At 43.4% G+C, this 18,108-nt stretch overlaps 1 protein-coding gene across 1 annotated transcript; it reads left to right on the top strand.

Moving 5' to 3' along the window:
* Positions 1 to 12,798: 12,798 nt before the first annotated feature.
* Positions 12,799 to 17,282, top strand: LOC143269687 (DDB1- and CUL4-associated factor 1-like). The gene is given in 3 exon segments (XM_076555694.1): positions 12,799 to 14,733; positions 14,736 to 16,910; positions 17,001 to 17,282. Coding segments are annotated over 3 exon segments (4,392 nt in total).
* Positions 17,283 to 18,108: the final 826 nt, after the last annotated feature.

Below are 18,108 nucleotides of genomic sequence, written 5' to 3'. Positions count from 1 at the left end.
GCTGAGATGGAAACTGCACTCAAAGGGGGAAGATACTGCTTTCCTGCAGTGGGGGGTTGAAATCAGAGAGAAGAGGACAGTGAGTTCCTTTTGGCCCTGCCCTTTCTGGATCATTTTAGGAGCAGCCTTTTATGAAGACAACCTGTTATAACTACAGACCAGTGACTTCCTTGATTAAATCACAGGACTTGATTCCTTTGACACCTGAAGTGTCAGGGAGGGTGGTATGAAGAAAACGGCCAGCCGCCCTCTGCCCTGCTGGGAAGACTACTACAAAATGTATCTTCCAGGCCCGGATCCCTATGGATCAACCACAAGGATCAAGACATTGATTTATGAGACCACACCCTCATTCTCACTTTCTCTCTGCACCTGGGCCCCAAGATCCCTGCTGAGCTGATGACTTTGTATCCCTCATCATGTTAGGCACAAGCCTGTACTGCAAATTTGATCTGTGGCTGGCAGGAGAGAGGTGTCTGTGTATTAATAAAGGTGACAACAGCCATCAGAGCAGCCTTCACCCTTTGACTAGCATTTGATTAGAGCTGACAGCAGAGGGGAACATCCCCCTTGGAACATGGGCCTTGGAGCAACCTTCAGGAACTTCTGGGATCAATGACCAGAACCTGCAATATAGTTAGGTCACTCAGGACTTGGTAGAGGAGCCATAGATTATAAGCACCAGTAAGATGACTTAGTAGGGGGTGGGGTGGGACTTGTTTTGAAGGCTAGACTTAGCTGAGAAATATAACTGGTCCTGGAAAGCCACATTCTCACTCACTGGAGGGAGTCTGCTGAGAGGGTCCTTCTCAATCCATGCATTTGTCAAGAAGCAAGTGACAATCGGCCTGTCCCACTCCCTGGAGAGAAATGCCATCCCTCACTTTCCCCACTAATCATGAATCCTGCCTCATGGAAGATACTGGCAAACTGGCTGGTCTTGAGAAGAGAGATTTAAAAACCAAACCCAAGGAAGAGTGGTGGGGACAGGTGGAAACTGACATACAGAGCATCAGTCCTTCCTTGGATTGGAATGCTGAGCCAGTGTTGAATTTCTCTCTCCACACTCCACCTTGGCAGCGGCTTCTCCTCTTTCTCACTTCACTCCCTCACCCCACCCCCGTGTTTGTTTTGGAGACAGGGTCTCGCTCTGTAGCCCAGGCTAAGCCAGAAGTCACTGTGTATCCCAGGCTCAGTGATTCTCCTGCCTTGTGCTATGATTACAGGGGTGAGCCATCAAGCCTGTCTTCCAGTAATCAGGCAAGGAGGCTCTGCCTTCCTTGCTGCTCTCTGGAGACTTTGATCCCTTGCCTGGGGGAAAACAGCTCTGTGGCTGGAACTGAAGGAAGGACTAGGAATGGTGAGAAAGTGAGTTTCCTTGGCCCTGGACCAGACAGGGGTGTTCTCATGGAGACTCAGAACTTCCAGGTCAGAACAGGAAGAATGTCTGTGGATTTGGAGAACGTCTGATATACTTGGCAACTCAGGACCCATTCAATTGAAATCCAGTCTCCATGTCAGGCACACCTTGCTGTCCCCAGTGCTTCTAGTCAGCACGTCTGTATTTCTGCACCATTATCATGGTCTGAAGCCCACACCTCTTGAACATGTTGTGTGAGGTGGGAGTGGGAGGGGCCTGCTGCTGCTGCCCCTGACCTTGTAACTGCACCACTGTGATTACTCTTAGAGAGGTGCTGGACAGGGACCTGAATCTTGTTATCTTGACATATATAATTCTCAATGTATATCTATATATTTCTAGTTTTAATTAGTTTGGAGAGTCTTCTTAGAGGGAATAATAAAATGTGATTTATGAAAAAAAGACTCGTGTTACAGAGAGGGTACTTTCTTTCTAATTTATTTTCTCACTCCCTTCTTCCTCTTACCACAAGTACAAAAAAAGGACACATGGCCTGAAAGGATAGAATGTGGCATGGTGCTATGTCAGGTCTGTAAGGCTAAAAGAACTGATCCTAGGAGGGCATAGGCATTGTCCAGTTTTCAATGTCAGAAGAATACCATAGAACGACGAGACTGGGAACAGTGAGTCAATTGGATGCTGGGTGTCAATTTAACTGGCCTCCCCTAAAGCAATTCATACAGCGGGCTTTCCCCATTAAACCTAGACTTTCAATTCTTTTTCTGTTTTGTTTTTGAGACAGTTTCTCTCTGTAAGGTTTGGAGCCTGTCCTGTAACTCATTCTATAGACCAAGCTGGCCTCTAACTCAGAAATCTGTTTGGTTATGTCTCCCAAGCGCTGGGTTTAAAGGCATGTACCCACACCACCACCCAGCATTCTTAATTTGGTTTGATTTAGAGTACTGCACCAGGGGAAGGGTGGAATGGCTTAATATCATTGTATAGAAACCTTTCAGCTTGCAACTTAGCACATACACCACAAGCTCCATCGCAACAGTCCACCATACCACATCAGGCACAGCCTGACTGGTATCACACCAATAAATCATTATGATGAGGCATTGAGACCAAAGCCAAATATGGATGAGGAAAGACCAGAGAATTGCAAGCACTAGGTATAGATTGAGCTGTCATTCCATCAGGCTGAGAGTTGTGCCTAGATCGAGAACCCCATAGAGACCTCTACATACAAGCATAGTGAAATATAAAATTAAGGCTTTAATTCAGGATCTTTGAGAGCAATACAAGCCTAGGCAGGGACTTTGTCCAACACATCCAATGCAGTGGAGGCTGGATGAAGTACCCGGCCTGAATTGTGCACAGCTTTTAAAGGCTAAACCCACATGATTACAATAGCAAGGGATTTCCATATATGTACATTTTTGATTGGCTTCTTTCTAGGGACTTTCCAAATATCTTGGTTTAATCTTACCTATAAAAGTGTGATTGCCCATCACCTTTACTCATTAGCTGCCCTCAGGTAGGGACATTCTGTGGTTAAACAATCACCATGAAGACCATGATTGGGACATTCCATGGCCACACAGTCATCATCACATGATTGTTATTCTGTCAAAATAGAGGAGCTTGCGTTACACATTACCCCTTCTCATGAGCCTAATGGAAGCCAATCATTGGTTTTGGGTAGTTAGCTAGTAAGAATCTCTCTCTAATAATGGCCATGTATAGTTGGCCAACTTGTCTCTATGCCAGGGAGTTTCCTTTTGACCCAGCATTTCAACCATTTCTGAACAGGGAACATGGGATGATGTATTCTCTTCTGTAACTGTTTGAGCTGGCATTGGGGCACCATTTTCAGCCCCCCCCCCAAAAAAAAAAGCTGAAAGATAGGTCAACGGCTGGGCAATGGGGCATTTGTCAGAAGCATGTGGCTCTCTGACCCTGTAGAGTCAGGGAACAATCAGGTTGGCTGGGCTGATCCACATCAGCTTTCAGCAAGTCCAGAGCTCACAATCATCTGGAGCAGTGGAATCCACAGCTGAAACTTGGAGGAGTCTGCCAACCAAGTATAAATCTGTTGAGACAAACTTAAACTAGGAATAGAAGTTAAAATTTAAGAACTTATTTGGAATTCTTAGGCCCATATCCTTAGTAATTGGAAAGAGCAGGAATCCCAAGACCAGGAGAGAGAGAAAATACCATCCTTAGGAATAAGCTGTAAATATCTGGGGGCTTTCTGATCTGTCTGGAGTGGATCCAAGTTTTGTGACTCTTTTAACTCTCTGAGGCCTACACAAAATATCTTCTAAAAGAACATAAAGATTTTAGATACATTAGTATATCCTATCTGTCCTGAAATCCATATCATATCAAAGCAGGTAATAGGTATCTGTAAAACATCAGGAGTGGACTCATACCTCTGAGTTCCAATAAGAACAACAGATTTGGATTAAAGTGGGTGCATTTTCTTTCTGTCCAGAGAACCAGGTATTAATTGGGCAGAGATTTGTGGCCTGATGAGAAGCACTTTTAGATTTCTATTTAGATGAAAACTAAAATAAATCTAAAATGTTGAGCTTGTGGCTGAACAGTCAGTAGTCATTGCTCTATCAGCTTATCAGAATTCATTAAAAGTTAAGCTCTAAACTGTTATATCATAGAACAGGAAAGCAATCTGAAACATTTTTTTGTCTTAAATCATTTTTTTAGATCCTTCAGCTTAGCTTTCATATTCTTATACCCTTCTTAGATTTTTATTTGAACCTTTATGACTTATTTAACTTTTATATATTAGAACATTTTCTTAAAAATGAGCTAACAATGTGGCTATAGTCTTGTAGAAGGATCTAGTTGTCTGATGCTGTCAAGCTGACAAGTCATAGCTACCCTAGCCATCAGTACTATCAGAGATCTGAGAAGGATACTTTGTATCTGAGTACAGACTAAGCAGCTTCCAATCCTATAAAGGACAGGGACCAGTCCATACCCAGGTCACCATAGTGTTGGACACACCATTCAGAACAGTATAGATCTTCATTTGCCATCAGTCTCATAAGGCAGAGGGTTTTTTTCCCTGTGTAATAGGGACAAGGAAGACTGGCTTTACTTTGTAACAGCAAAATGGTGCAATGAATTTCAGTGTCCTGCTTCTTGTTCACAGTCTGGCCTTGGTCCTGGCAGCAGGCAGAGCATTGGGGCATCTTGCCCTGTTGTCAGTGTTGTAGTAATACAGGCAGAGACATTGTGGTGCCTTGTCAAAAATCTTCCTTGGAGATCTTGGGTCACTACTGGGATCTGGAAATCTGTATGATATAATAAACTTTTTGATCAATGTTTACATGCCATATTCTGCATATCTTTGAAGTATGAGGACTGTCTAGGTATATCTGAATAGACAAACTTTGTTTCTAGTTACTTGTTTTAAGCTCAACCCTGAAAACATTTGCTAAGGACTGAGTAAAGTTCTAATCCCTGTAATTAATTACATCAGTACTTAGCATGACTACAATTAAAAAACTTGATTATTTATGACTGACTATTTACTTATGTTCTCTAACAGTCTACAATTAGTAGTCTTAAAAACAATGATTTTAAATTGAAGCTCTTCTAGCATCAAATACATGTTCAGTAAAGAAACCAAAACAAAATATCAATATAAAACATATAGGTTGAACAGAACAAACTTAGCAAATACAAGGAGCCTAGACAACATTTTTAAGCCTGAATGTACCTTGGGTAAGGAGAAACATTCTCTAAGTCACTGGCTCCCAACTTTTTCTATGTTATTTCATAACTTCAGTTTTGTCATTGTTATGAAACTCAATGCAAACATCTGACATAGGTTGTTCTCTTGCTGAATCACAAGAAATGAACATTCTAGTTTTCTGGTTAGTATTTGGTGCTTATGGCTGTGACTCTAATTTTTAGTCTTTTAATTTAAGTCCAAATATTATCAATACAGAGCATTTTATGAACTGAAAATATCCCATAGCCTTATAAACTTAAATATTTAAAAAACTGTTCTTCTCAAATGACATTCTGCAATGTCAACAATAAAGTACCTTCTTTTTCTTGCAAGCTTAGGTCATTTTTTGACCCTACCCTCAGCAGCATAGACATAGCTTCCCTTCTAGATTTCAGCCTGTTCCATTTCATCGTGGCTGGTGCTTCTGGAAATAATCACCTGGCACTGACATTTCCAAAACTGTTAAGGTCCACCATTGCAACTGGGCTCTTTGGAACTGTAGCTGTGCCGTACATTACACACCTCAGCTGTTTCCTAGGATTCTTTTGTGTCTTTCAAACTATTATCATTTTATATTATATAGGTAAATCTTAAATTAGAAAGTTTAGCTGCCAGAGCAAGGTAAATTCCTTTGTATAAAAGCATTGATGTTTAGCTTCATTTATCAAATACCTTATTTATTAAACATATGTTGTCATCTACTTCAATTCTCTAAAAGCATGGTGTTGAACACTTGGTAAAGACATAAGTACTTAGGTGTAAATCTCTAAGTTAGCTTTTGTTAACCTGAATGGATCTTTATAACCTTAAAAAGAGATGTCTGCCCATGAGGTTACCAGCCAAGATGGAGGAAAGCCACATAGTTGCTGTTTAAAGCATGTTTTTCTGAACAATAATTACTTGCACACATACTCACAGTTGGATCCAAGTTACACACACATACATACAATTAAAGCTAACTTACACTTAAACATATTAATTAAATACATGTCACATACATGTCCACATATATACACAAATACACACACACACACACACACACACACATATATATATATATATATATATATATATATATATATCCATCTTTAACATAAGCAAAACAGAATCAACAGCTATTTTTAAAAGGAAAACCAACCAGAATTAATTTTTAAATTCAATATTTGCAGATACAGAAACCACAACATAGTTCACATCATACCCCCTCTGACTTTCTACAACCTTCCATGTACCCTCAGTCTGTTACTTTGATCCCTCAGTCATTTACTCCAGACAAGTTTCACTTTTCCTTTACTTTTTTAAACATACCAACTTTTACCAAAATCCTTCTTGTGATTTCCCTCAGTAGTCTAGAATATATTGTATTGATGTAACCAACCGTCTTATTAAATAAGAAACACAGAAACAATGTAAAAGAGAAGCCGAGAGGTCAGAGCTCAGAGCTAAAATCTCACACTTTCACCTGCGGTGGCCCAGCTTCCCGAAAGAGGGCTACTTCCTGTCTGTACGTCTTTTTTATAGTATTATTGATCTGCCTTCTCATTGGTTGTAAACCCAAACACGAGACCGCCTCGTCACTGTCTGAATGTACAGCTCCCTAGGTCTTAAAGGCATATGTCTCCAATGCTGGCTGTATCCCTGAACACACAGAGATCTATGGGATTAAAGGCGTGTGCCACCACCGCCACACTCTGTATATGGCTCTAATAGCTCTGACTCCCGGGCAACTTTATTTATTAACATACAATCAAAATCACATTTCAGTACAATTAGAATACCACCACAATATTGTAAAGCTACAATATTTTGAACAAGAACAGAAATGCATGTATATACCATAACAAGAATAACTCTAGATTTGTACCACAGCACTGTACCACAGACAAGAAACTGTTGGTTATCCTTATAACATAGGTGCAGTAGCTTAGCAACCAGAGGCAGTGGCATTCCATTCCACACTTGGAGCCAAACCTTGATCAGGTTTTAGCACCAGGGCGTGTCTTGAAAGCCCCACCCATCAGCAAGGGAGACAAAGAGGATGGTGAAAGCAAGCACCATGGGGACAGAAGATTGATGCTAACCTCCGATTTTCAAGTACTTGAGAGAGGCACACTGGAAGGTACTCCCTGTTCCTGGCTGGGCCCACAGACCTGTAGGCCACTCCTCAGCTGTGACCCTGGGGGTGGGCAGTAACTTCTCTACCAGCCCCTGCCTGGTTCAGGCACACTTTGAGCTCCTTAAGGCCCCTGTACTTCCCCAACTCTGTCCCTCCGGCTCTCCACACAAGGTACAGCCTGAACTTGCTGGCCATGTCAGGGCCCCAGAGTGCTCAAGGTCTGTCCCAGTGCCCAGTGCAAAGTCCAAAGGGATTCGAAGGCCCCCAGAGTCATTCTGCAGGTTCACAGCATCCACTCTCCTTTATCTAGTCACTACTGATCTTGGTAGGCAACACAGGTCTTCCAGAACCTGAAGGAACATCACAAGGCCAGTGCAAAGCAAGACAGAGTCGGCAAGGACACCTCCATCTCAGTCTGTCACTTGAGGATTATGCTGCATAGAGGAGGCAGTGGCCATTTTTAGTAACTTGAACACAGACCCTGGCAGGGAGGTATGAACATATGGGCAGAAAGAACATGCCTGCAGTCCTCAGAGCCAAGGGGACACAGATTGGAGAGTAGGATTAAACACTCCTCAGAGTTCTCAGGTCACTTGTCAAATACAGGGGTCAAGACAATGACAGAAAGGTAGGGAAGCAGATAAAGGACTCATTCCCAGAATCCAACAGGACAAGACATGTCACAAGCATGATTTAGAGCCAGTGCCTTTAGACACATCCTCAGATAAGCTAAAAGAGAGACAAAGAGCGTTCAGATGGCACAAAAATGCTGATAGGAAGACTTCCTAGGATAGGACAAGAGCATCTCTGAAAGGTTACTCTCCCCTTTGTTTGTTCCCCCCACATCTGTAGGGTCAAATTGACCACCAAGAATGGCCACTACATCTGGAATCACTTCTGCTATAAGCCCATACAAAGGGCAGGAAAGGGAACTTTTTTTCTTTGCCTTTCTGCTTTCAACCTGGTAGCAAAGTTCATTCCTTCACTGGATTATGACGTGTATTCACTCATAAGAGGATATGAGGAATAAATTATAGGATAACCAACCTACAATCCACAGCCCCCAGAGAGCATAGATAGCAAAAGGTCTCAAAGAAGGATGCATGGATTTCTCTGGGAAGGGAGGTAGAAGAGATGTCCAGAGTCAATTGGCAGCAGTGGAGGGAGGTATTGAGGGGATGGGACCTTGAGGGAGCAATTTGGGCAGACTGGGTACAGGAGGCAGTTTGGGGTCCAGACAGAGGACTAGGAAGAAATCTGGAGCCAAGGAAACTCCTAGGAATCCACAGTGATGACCCCAGCTAAAATTCCTAGCCATAGTGGGGAGGGTACCTGAACTGGCCATCTACTGTAATCATATTGGTGACCACCCTAATTGTCATCAGAGACTTTATCCAGTAACTGATGGAAGCAGATGCAGAGATCACAGCCAAGCTCTGGGAGTCCTTAGGAAAGAGACAGGGGATTTGTATCAGCAGTGGGGGTGCAGTTGGGTCAGGGAAAAGTCATGACAGGAAGCCTCAGAAACATCTAACCTGAACTCATGGGAGTCCATGGACTCTGGACCAACAGTTAGGGAGCCTACATGGGACCGACCTAGGCCCTCTGCATGTGACTGTTTTGTAGCTTTGTCTGTTTGTAAGGCTCCAAGCAGTGAGATTATGACCTGTCACTGAAGGTTAGCTGGCTTTTGGGAACCTGTTCCCCATGCTGGATTACCTTGCCCAGCCTGATTCAGGGGGAGGAGCTAAGTCCTACCTTGTGGTGATATTGTGTCCCCCAATATATTGTGTGCCCTAATAAAGTTATCTGGGGTCTGAAAATAGAAAAGTCACTGGATAGCCATAGTGTCCAGATAAATGGTGGCCAAATGATTTAATCAACATAAAAATGGCATGCACGGCTTTAATCCTATCATTCAAGAGGCCGAGATATTTCGGATCTCTGTGAGTTCAAGGCCACACTGAGAACAGAGGCAGGTGTGGTGGCACACACCTTTAATCCCAGCACTTGAGATCTCATGTCTTGCTTGGGAGAGACACATGCCTTTAATCCCAGGAAGTGATGTCAGAAAGCAGAAAGGTATATAAGGTATGAGGACCAGGAACTAGAGGCTTTCAAGCTTTTAGGCTTCGTAGCAGCACTTCAGCAAGATCCATTGGGGTGAGAACTCAGAATCTTTCACAGTCTGAAGATTCTTGGAAACAGGATCTGATCAGGAGTTGTTGAGGTAAGGTTAGCTGTGGCTTGTCCTTTTCCTCTGATCCCTCTTTTGTTCACCCCAATATCTGATTCCGTGATATTTACTTATTGATTGATTGATGTTTTTTTTTTTTTTGGTTGTGTTTTTTGTTTGTTTGTTCTTGGTGATAGGGTTTCCTGTGTAGTTTTTTGTTCTGTTTTTGTTTTTGTAACTGTGTGTCATCTGTTCCTCTGACCTTTCAGAATTCACCCCAATACTGAGATCTGTGTTGTTTTTTTTTCTATGACCATTCAAGATTCATCTTGTACTATCTCAACTTTAGGTGCCATGCTATTTTAAGTCCTTAGAACGCCGGCCTCTTTATGAAAGGAGACAGGAGGAGTGGATGGCTGGGGAGCAGGGTGGGGGAACTGGCAGGGGGAAGGGAGGAAACATGTTGGTACATAAAATGAAGGAAAAGCCCAGCAGTGGTGGCACACTCCTTTAAAACCAGCACTTGGGAGGTAGAGCCAGCCAGATCTCTGTGAGTTCAGTGAGTTCGGGGCCAGCCTGGTTTATAGAACGAAATCAAGGAGAGATACCAAAACTTCGCAGAGAAATTATGTCTCAAAAAAAAAGGAAAAATAGGAAAAAAATGTTAAAAGTAAAACAAAGACTGAATATAATAACTGAGCTCCAATGTTCTTCACTATACTATAGTGCAACATTTAACAGAGGCTAAATATTTATCTCAAACTTTGCTCTTAGGATTTTAGAACCAATCACTGTAGATTAAGCTTTTTGAAATGTGTTCCTCATTTGTTCCTACATCTAAATTACCTCTAAGTGATTTTTCCAGTCACACTGTTTTGAGAAAAGGCAAGATTACCCTTGTATTTCTAATTCCTTTTGGCCTCTAAAAAGTGTCAGCCAGGCGGTGGTGGCACATGCCTTTAATCCCAGCACTTGGGAGGCAGAGGCACGTGGATCTCTGTGAGTTGGAGGCCAGCCTGACCTACGGAGTGAGATCCAGGAAAGGCGCGAAGCTCCACAGAGGAACCCTGTCTGGAAAAACAAAAACAAAAACAAAAGTGTCAGATGACCTCTCCAGCACAGTGCAAATGTGGCTCTCAAGGACCCATCTTGCAAGTTCAGTGCTTACCACAACTTACTGAGCAGGATCATCTGGACAGCTCAGCAGGATTATCTAGGTATCTTCAAGGACATAAGCCCCAGACAGAATGTCTGCAGGAGCAAACTGCCCTCTGTCTGTTCTGAGTTGTCATGGCACATTCCTGAGGTCCATTCTGGAACTGAGGACTGCAGGTAGTCCTACCCTAAGATGGGGTCTGTATCTCCTTCATATCCCCATTAAATTGTGTACCCTAATAAAAGTTATCTGGGTGTCACAGAACTGAACGGACACTAGATTAGACAGAAGTCAGAAAATGGTGGCACACATGCCTTTAATCCTATCACATTGGAAGCAGAGATCAAGGCCACACTGAAAACAGCCAGGCATAGTGACACACACCTTTAATCCCAGGAAGTGATGTCAGGAAACAGAAGTATATAAGGCATGAGGACCAGGAACTAGAGCCTTTGAAGCTTTTAGGTTTTTTATCAGCAGTTTAGCTGAGATCCATTCTGGTGAGGACTTAGAATCTTTCACAATCTGAAGATTCTTGGAAACAGGATCTGATGAGGAGTTGTTCAGGTGAGGTTAGCTGTGGCTTGTCCTATTCCTCTGATTTCTCAGTTCTTCACTCCAGTATCTGGTTCTGTGTTATTTATTTATTATTTATTTATTTATTTGTTTGTTTGTTTGTTTCATTTTTTGATTTTAGAGACAGGGTTTCTCTATGTGGCTATTTTTTTTTTAAGCTGTGGCTTGTTTTGATTCTCTGACTTTTCAGATTCACGCCAATACCGAGACATGAATTTTTATTTAATATGACCATTTAAGATTCATTTCCACTACCTCAAGTTTGTGCCATGCTATGTTCAAGCCCTGAGGAGGCCCGCCCCTTTCTGAATGGAGACAGGAGGAGTGGATGGATGGGGAGCAGGTTGGGGAAGGTGTGGTGGGTGGTAAATGGGACTGGGGGGGGGAGGGAGGAGACTTGTTGGTACATAAAAGAAAGGAAAAGTCGGGCAGAGGTGGCACAGGCCTTTAATCCCAGGACTCAAGGGGCAGAGCCAGTGAATTTCTTTGAGTTTAAGGCCACCTTTATCTATCGAGTAAGATCCAGGAGAGGCACAAAAACTATACAGAGAAATCCTGTCAGGGAAAAAAAAATGTTAAAAGAAAACAAAACAAAACTGAACACATCAATGGAGCTCAACTGTGCTTCAATAGACTATAGCACAACATTTCTAAGAGGCTAAACATGTGTCTCAAAATTAGCCCTAAGGATTTTAGGACTAATCACTGTAGACTAGGCTTTTTGAAATGTATTTACCTCATTTATTCCTAAAATCTTAATTACTTCCAAGTGATTTTCCAGTCAAACTGTTTTGAGAAAAGGCAAGATTTACCCTTGTATTTCTAATTTCTGTTTGTTGAAAAATGTGTCACATGACCTCTCCAGCATAATGCAGATGTGGCTCTCGAGGACCCATCTTGCAAGTTCAGTGCTTATGAGACTTGTAATCATGGAAATTGTGCCGACACACACATTGGTGATCAATGTCAATGTTAAAGGGGTGGAAAAGGTGCAGCCATATTCATCCATACCTATTGCTCAGATTCTAAAGGGATAAGAAAATATTTCATTCCATTTCCCGGGAAACTGGGTGTGAACCTGAGCAGAGGCCATCTACCTGGCCAGTATTTAATTAAGATTTACTTCAATTTTAGCTTGAAAATGTGATAGTGGTCTTATACTTGATTGGTGGGATTAACATTTTCTGGACAGCCCAGCAAAATTCAGACTACACACTCTAATTCTAAAGCTGGACCTTCACTCAGGAACTCCTGGCCTGAGACCTAATTGAGGCACCTACCTTGAGGCATTCCATGGCTCTGAGGCTGTTTTGAGTTCTCAAACTATCAGAGTGAACTTCCAAGCTGAGAAATGTAGCAAGCAACTAGAGAGGCCTCCTGGAAAGCCTCTCACATTCTGGACTGGCAGCTGTCCTGGTAACTCTGCCCCCAATGTCATGGAGGCTCAGAAGATGATTTAAAATGTAAATGCAAGGTGTGACTTCTCTATGTCTCTCTGCAGATTTTCTGTTGGCTAAAAGACACATCTAAGCATCAGCCTCTGACTACAACCTGCTCCAAACAAACTTGATCCCTGGACTAGCTGAAAGCAGATATAAAACTGTCCAGCCAATCTGAATGCCCCTTGGCTCTTAAGCTGGGACAAGCCATGACTACAGTTGTGGTACATGTGGACTCCAAAGCTGAGCTCACTGCCCTGCTGGAACAGTGGGAAGAGGACCATGGAAGTGGGCAGGATATGGTATCTATCCTTACCAGGATGTCAGAATTAATTGAAAAAGAAACTGAAGAATACCATAAAGGAGATCCTGACCCATTTGTTGATCACCATCCTGGTCAAGCTGATCCAGAGTATATGCTGGGCCACTTGCTGAGAGTATTCTCCAAGAATGATCATTTCATGAATGCACTGGTGAACGGGTATGTGATGACAAGTAGAGAGCTCCCTTTAAATACTGCAGCTTGCAGACTGCTACTGGACCTCTTGCCAGGTCTAGAAACTGCAGTTGTCTTTCAAGAAAAGGAAGGGATTGTAGAAAATCTTTTCAAATGGGCCCAAGAGGCTGATCAGCCACTGAGGACATATTCTACAGCACTGTTAGGAGGTGCTATGGAAAATCAAGAGATTGCTGCAAACTATAGAGATGAAAATTCACAGCTGGTGGCAATAGTGCTTCGCAGACTGAGAGAGCTACAAGTTCAGGAAGTGGCTTTGCGGCAGGAAAGTAAGTGTCCTAGTCCACAGAAGCTTTCATCAGAGCCACGTTTGCCTCTGGATGAGGAAGCTGTGAATATGGACTATGGTGACATGGCAGTAGATATTGTGAATAGAGAGCATGGTGACAGAGAGAATGTTAGGAGAGGCCAGCAGAAGTTGGATTTCTCACCTTCTGAGCCAGATGGTGTGTTTGCTGAGCTGTCTAATAGCAGCTGGTCAGAAATGTCCCCCTGGGTGATTGGCACCAATTATACCCTCTATCCAATGACTCCCACTATTGAGCAGAGACTTCTTCTCCAGTACCTGACCCCTGTAGGAGAGTATCAGGAGTTACTTCCCATATTCATGCAACTTGGATGCCGAGAATTGTTGATGTTTTATATGGATCTGAAACAGACTAATGATGTCCTGCTTACTTTTGAGGCACTCAAGCACCTAGCATCTCTCCTGATCCATAACAAATTTGCCATAGACTTTGTTGTACATGGTGGAGTACAGAAACTACTGGAAATTCCTCGGCCTTCTATGGCTGCAACTGGTGTATCTACATGCTTGTATTACCTGTCCTCCAACCAGGATGCTATGGAAAGAGTTTGCATGCATCCCTACAGTGTTCTATCTGCTGTGGTGAACTATGCCCTATGGTTGATGGAATGTTCTCATGCTTCAGGATGCTGCCATGCTACAATGTTTTTCTCAGTTTGCTTCTCATTCCGGGCTGTCTTGGAACTCTTTCACTATTATGATGGTCTGCGTAGTCTAGTGAACTTGATCAGTACTTTGGAGATTTTAAATTTGGAAGACCAGGGTGCACATGTGAGTGATGATAAAATCCTTGCTACCTGCCAAAGGGGCAAATATACCTGCATGGCTCTGCGAAAGTATTTTGAGGCTCACTTGGCCATTAAACTGGAACAAGTCAAGCAGTCACTTCAGAGGACTGAGGGTGGTATTCTTGTGCACTCTCAACCTCCATACAAGGCATGCTCATACACTCGTGAGCAGATTGTGGAAATGATGGAGTTTTTGATAGAATATGGCCCAGCTCAGTTTTATTGGGAACCTGCTGAAATCTTCCTCAAGCTTTCCTGTGTGCAGCTCTTGGTGCAGCTTATTTCCATCTCCTGCAAGTGGAAGACCTATCATGGAAGGAATGACACTGTGCTCTTTGCTTTGGACGTCCTGGCTATCCTCACTGTGGTGCCAAAAATCCAGCTCCAATTGGCAGAGTCGGTGAAGGTCTTGGATGGACATGGCTCTACTGAATCCACTGTAGGTATCAACATCATTTTGGGAGTGGCTGAAGGTGAATACTTTATTCATGATGCTGAAATTCAGAAGTCAGCCCTTCAAGTAATCATCAATTGTGTGTGTGTGGCCCAGATAACCGAATATCCAGTATTGGTAAATTTACCTCTGGAACTCCTCAGAGAAAGCTATTTCAGAACCCCAAGAGCAGTGAGCATATCCTGGCCAAAATGTGGCATGTGGTCCAGTCCAACAATGGCATCAAGGTGCTTCTGTCCCTATTGTCCATCAAGATGCCCATCACAGATGCAGACCACATCAGGGCCCTGGCCTGCAAGGCCCTAGTGGGCTTGTCTCGAAGTAGCACTGTTGGACAGATTATCAGCAAATTGCCCCTTTTTAGTAGCTGCCAGATTCAACAGCTGATGAAGGAGCCAGTGCTGCAGGACAAGCTTAGCAACCATGTCAAGTTCTGCAACTATGCAGCTGAGCTCATTGAGAGAGTATCAGGAAAGCCTCTTCTGGTTGGCACTGATGTGTCCCTGGCCCAACTACAGAAAGCAGGTGTTGTTGCCCAGTCAAGGATCTCCTTCCCTGAGAAAGAACTGCTCCTGTTGATAAGAAACCATCTCATTTCTAAAGGACTTGGAGAGACAGCCACTGTGCTGACCAGAGAGGCTGACCTGCCCATGACTGCAGCCTCACATTCTTCTGCCTTCACCCCTGTGACTGCTGCTGCTTTTCCACTCTCTCTTCCCTGGACTCCTCGAATTGGCAATGGCATTGCTGGCCAACTGGGCAACCATACAGCTGTGGGTGCTTCTGCCCCTTCTGCCTGCCTTGCTGAACCTCTGCCTTATGTAGCTCAGGATTCATTGGCATTGCCTGGCCCATCATATGCAGACAACTCCTCTTTAATTGGCAGGACCAGTTTTATCAGAGAGAGGCCATCACTGTGCATTGGCAGGAAAGTTCAAGTGTTGCAGCAGAAGTCAGACCATGGTGCTAATAGCCAGAGCCCTGCTGAAAAAACACACTTGGATAGACATCTTCCTTCCCCACCAACACTGGACAGTATCATCACAGAGCATCTTAGGGAGCAACATGCTCGCTGCAAGAACCCCATTGCCACGTGTCCACCTTTTTCTCTCTTTACTCCTCACCAGTGTCCTGAGCCAAAACAGAGGCAGCAAGCTCCTATCAACTTTACCTCAAGGCTCAACAGCAGGGCATTGCTTCCAATATATGGAGGAGTGGATGGCGGATGCTTTGATAGGCACCTCATCTTTAGCAGATTTCGTCCTATTTCAGTGTTCAGGGAAGCTCATGAATATGAGAGTGGCTTTACGTGTTGTGCATTCTCAGCCCAGGAGAGGTTCCTGATTCTTGGTACTTATACAGGGCAGTTGAAACTCTACAATGTATTTAGTGGACAGGAAGAGGCCAGCTACAACTGTCACAACTCAGCCATCACACACCTTGAACCTTCCAGGGATGGGTCCTTCCTTCTGACATCTGGCACTTGGAGCCAGCCTTTGTCTGCACTTTGGGGGATGAGGTCAGTATTTGATATGAAGCATTCCTTCACAGAAGATCATTATGTTGAGTTCAGTAAGTACTCTCAGGATCAGATCATAGGCACAGAAGAAGACATTGCCCATATTTATGATATTGAGACTGGCACCAAGCTGTTGACTCTGTTTAACCCAGATCTTGCCAACAACTACAAGAGGAACTGTGCCACCTTTAATCCTACAGATGACCTTGTCTTAAATGATGGGGTGCTCTGGGATGTCCGCTCTGCCCAGGCCCTCCACAAGTTTGACAAGTTCAACAGGAATATCAGTGGTGTTTTCCATCCCAATGGGCTGGAGGTCATCATCAACACAGAGATTTGGGACCTGCGAACTTTCCATCTTTTACACACAGTTCCTGCTCTGGATCAATGTCATGTGGTGTTTAACCACACAGGGACAGTGATGTATGGAGCAATGTTGCAGGCAGATGATGAAGATGACTTCTTGGAAGAGAGGATGAGGAGCCTTTTTGGGTCATCCTTCCGAACATTTAATGCGACTGATTATAAGCCTATAGCTACTATTGATGTGAAACGGAACATCTTTGACCTGTGTACAGACACCAAAGATTGCTATCTTGCTGTCATTGAGAATCAAGGCAGTATGGATGCCCCTAACATGGACACAGTATGCAGGCTTTATGAGGTGGACAGGCAGCGTCTGGCAGAGGAAGAAGATGTAGAGGAGAACTCTGAAGAGGAAGAACTGGAGGAAGAGGATGAGTACGAATATGATGATGATGATGATGATGATGATGATGATCATGATGATCATGATGATGATGATGATCATGATGATCATGATGATGATGATGATCATGATGATGATGACACTGATGATGAAGCAGTTCTTGATTCTGACCAGTGGCTGGAGGCAGAAATGGAGGAGGTTGACAATAGTGAGAACACAGGACAGTATGAGGACAATGACTTTTCTCCCTCTGATGAGGACCTAGCAAGCCTAGAGGAGGTAGAAGAGGGCGAAGATGAAGACTCTGATATAGAGGAGGAAATGGAAGTGATCCTGGTGGATGACAGCTCAGAGAACTCTGACTTGGAAGATGACATCATCTAATTTCTGAATGAGTGACTTACCAGTCCCCACTTGAAAGAAAACCTTGGTAGGCGAAGGAAACTGAGTGAATGGATTCACAAAACCTGCCTTTGGCTGTCCCCTGGGCTATCTGTTAAGGATATTGAGGGTATTTTCAATGTATTTTCTTTGTATAATGTCTTTACTTAAAAAACCAGAAATGGTTTTAATAAACCTTTAATAAAGAAAAAAACCCAACAAGCATTTATAACTGAGTTTCTCAACTTCTTTCCACCAATCTATAACTGCACTTCATTTTCTTTGGAGGAAAATGACTAACAACAATATAGAGGCATTTTTACATACTTATTTAAATGAAGAGGAAATTTGTGGTTTCTTAAATTGATAAAGATTAAGAATATTTTATTATAAATATAATATATGATTTTCTAAAGTCTTTGGTTGACTCAAGTTAATTTGTTTTCCTTTGTGGCAGAGCGGGAATAGAAGGCATGGCCTGCTACTGGGAAGATGCCTAACTCCCTCCCTTGGAGTGCAGGCAATAGTTGTGTGGACCTTGGTTTGGTGGAGTGTGGGAGCCCGTTCTGGGTTTCCTCGTGGCTTTACCCAGCAGGTCCGAATAGAGGATGATCAGGACCACAGGCCTGCGTGCAGGTGTCTGAGATGGTCTGCACTTGGCTGTGCTGGGGGAGGAGGTCTTTTGCTCCACCCCTTGGCGTCTCTATAAAAACCCTGACCAGAGACAGTCCGGGACTGTTGGAATAGGTTCCAGGCCCTCTCGAGGCTATCCTTTATTTTCTATCTGTTTATCTCCACAAGATTCTCCGCTATAAATCCTTCTATCTAATATTTCCTGCTGCTC

The sequence above is a fragment of the Peromyscus maniculatus genome, chromosome 20 (assembly GCF_049852395.1).
Source record: "Peromyscus maniculatus bairdii isolate BWxNUB_F1_BW_parent chromosome 20, HU_Pman_BW_mat_3.1, whole genome shotgun sequence".
Lineage (NCBI taxonomy): Eukaryota > Metazoa > Chordata > Mammalia > Rodentia > Cricetidae > Peromyscus > Peromyscus maniculatus.
Note: the sequence above shows the minus strand (reverse complement) of the source record. Positions and strands in the feature narration are given on the sequence as shown.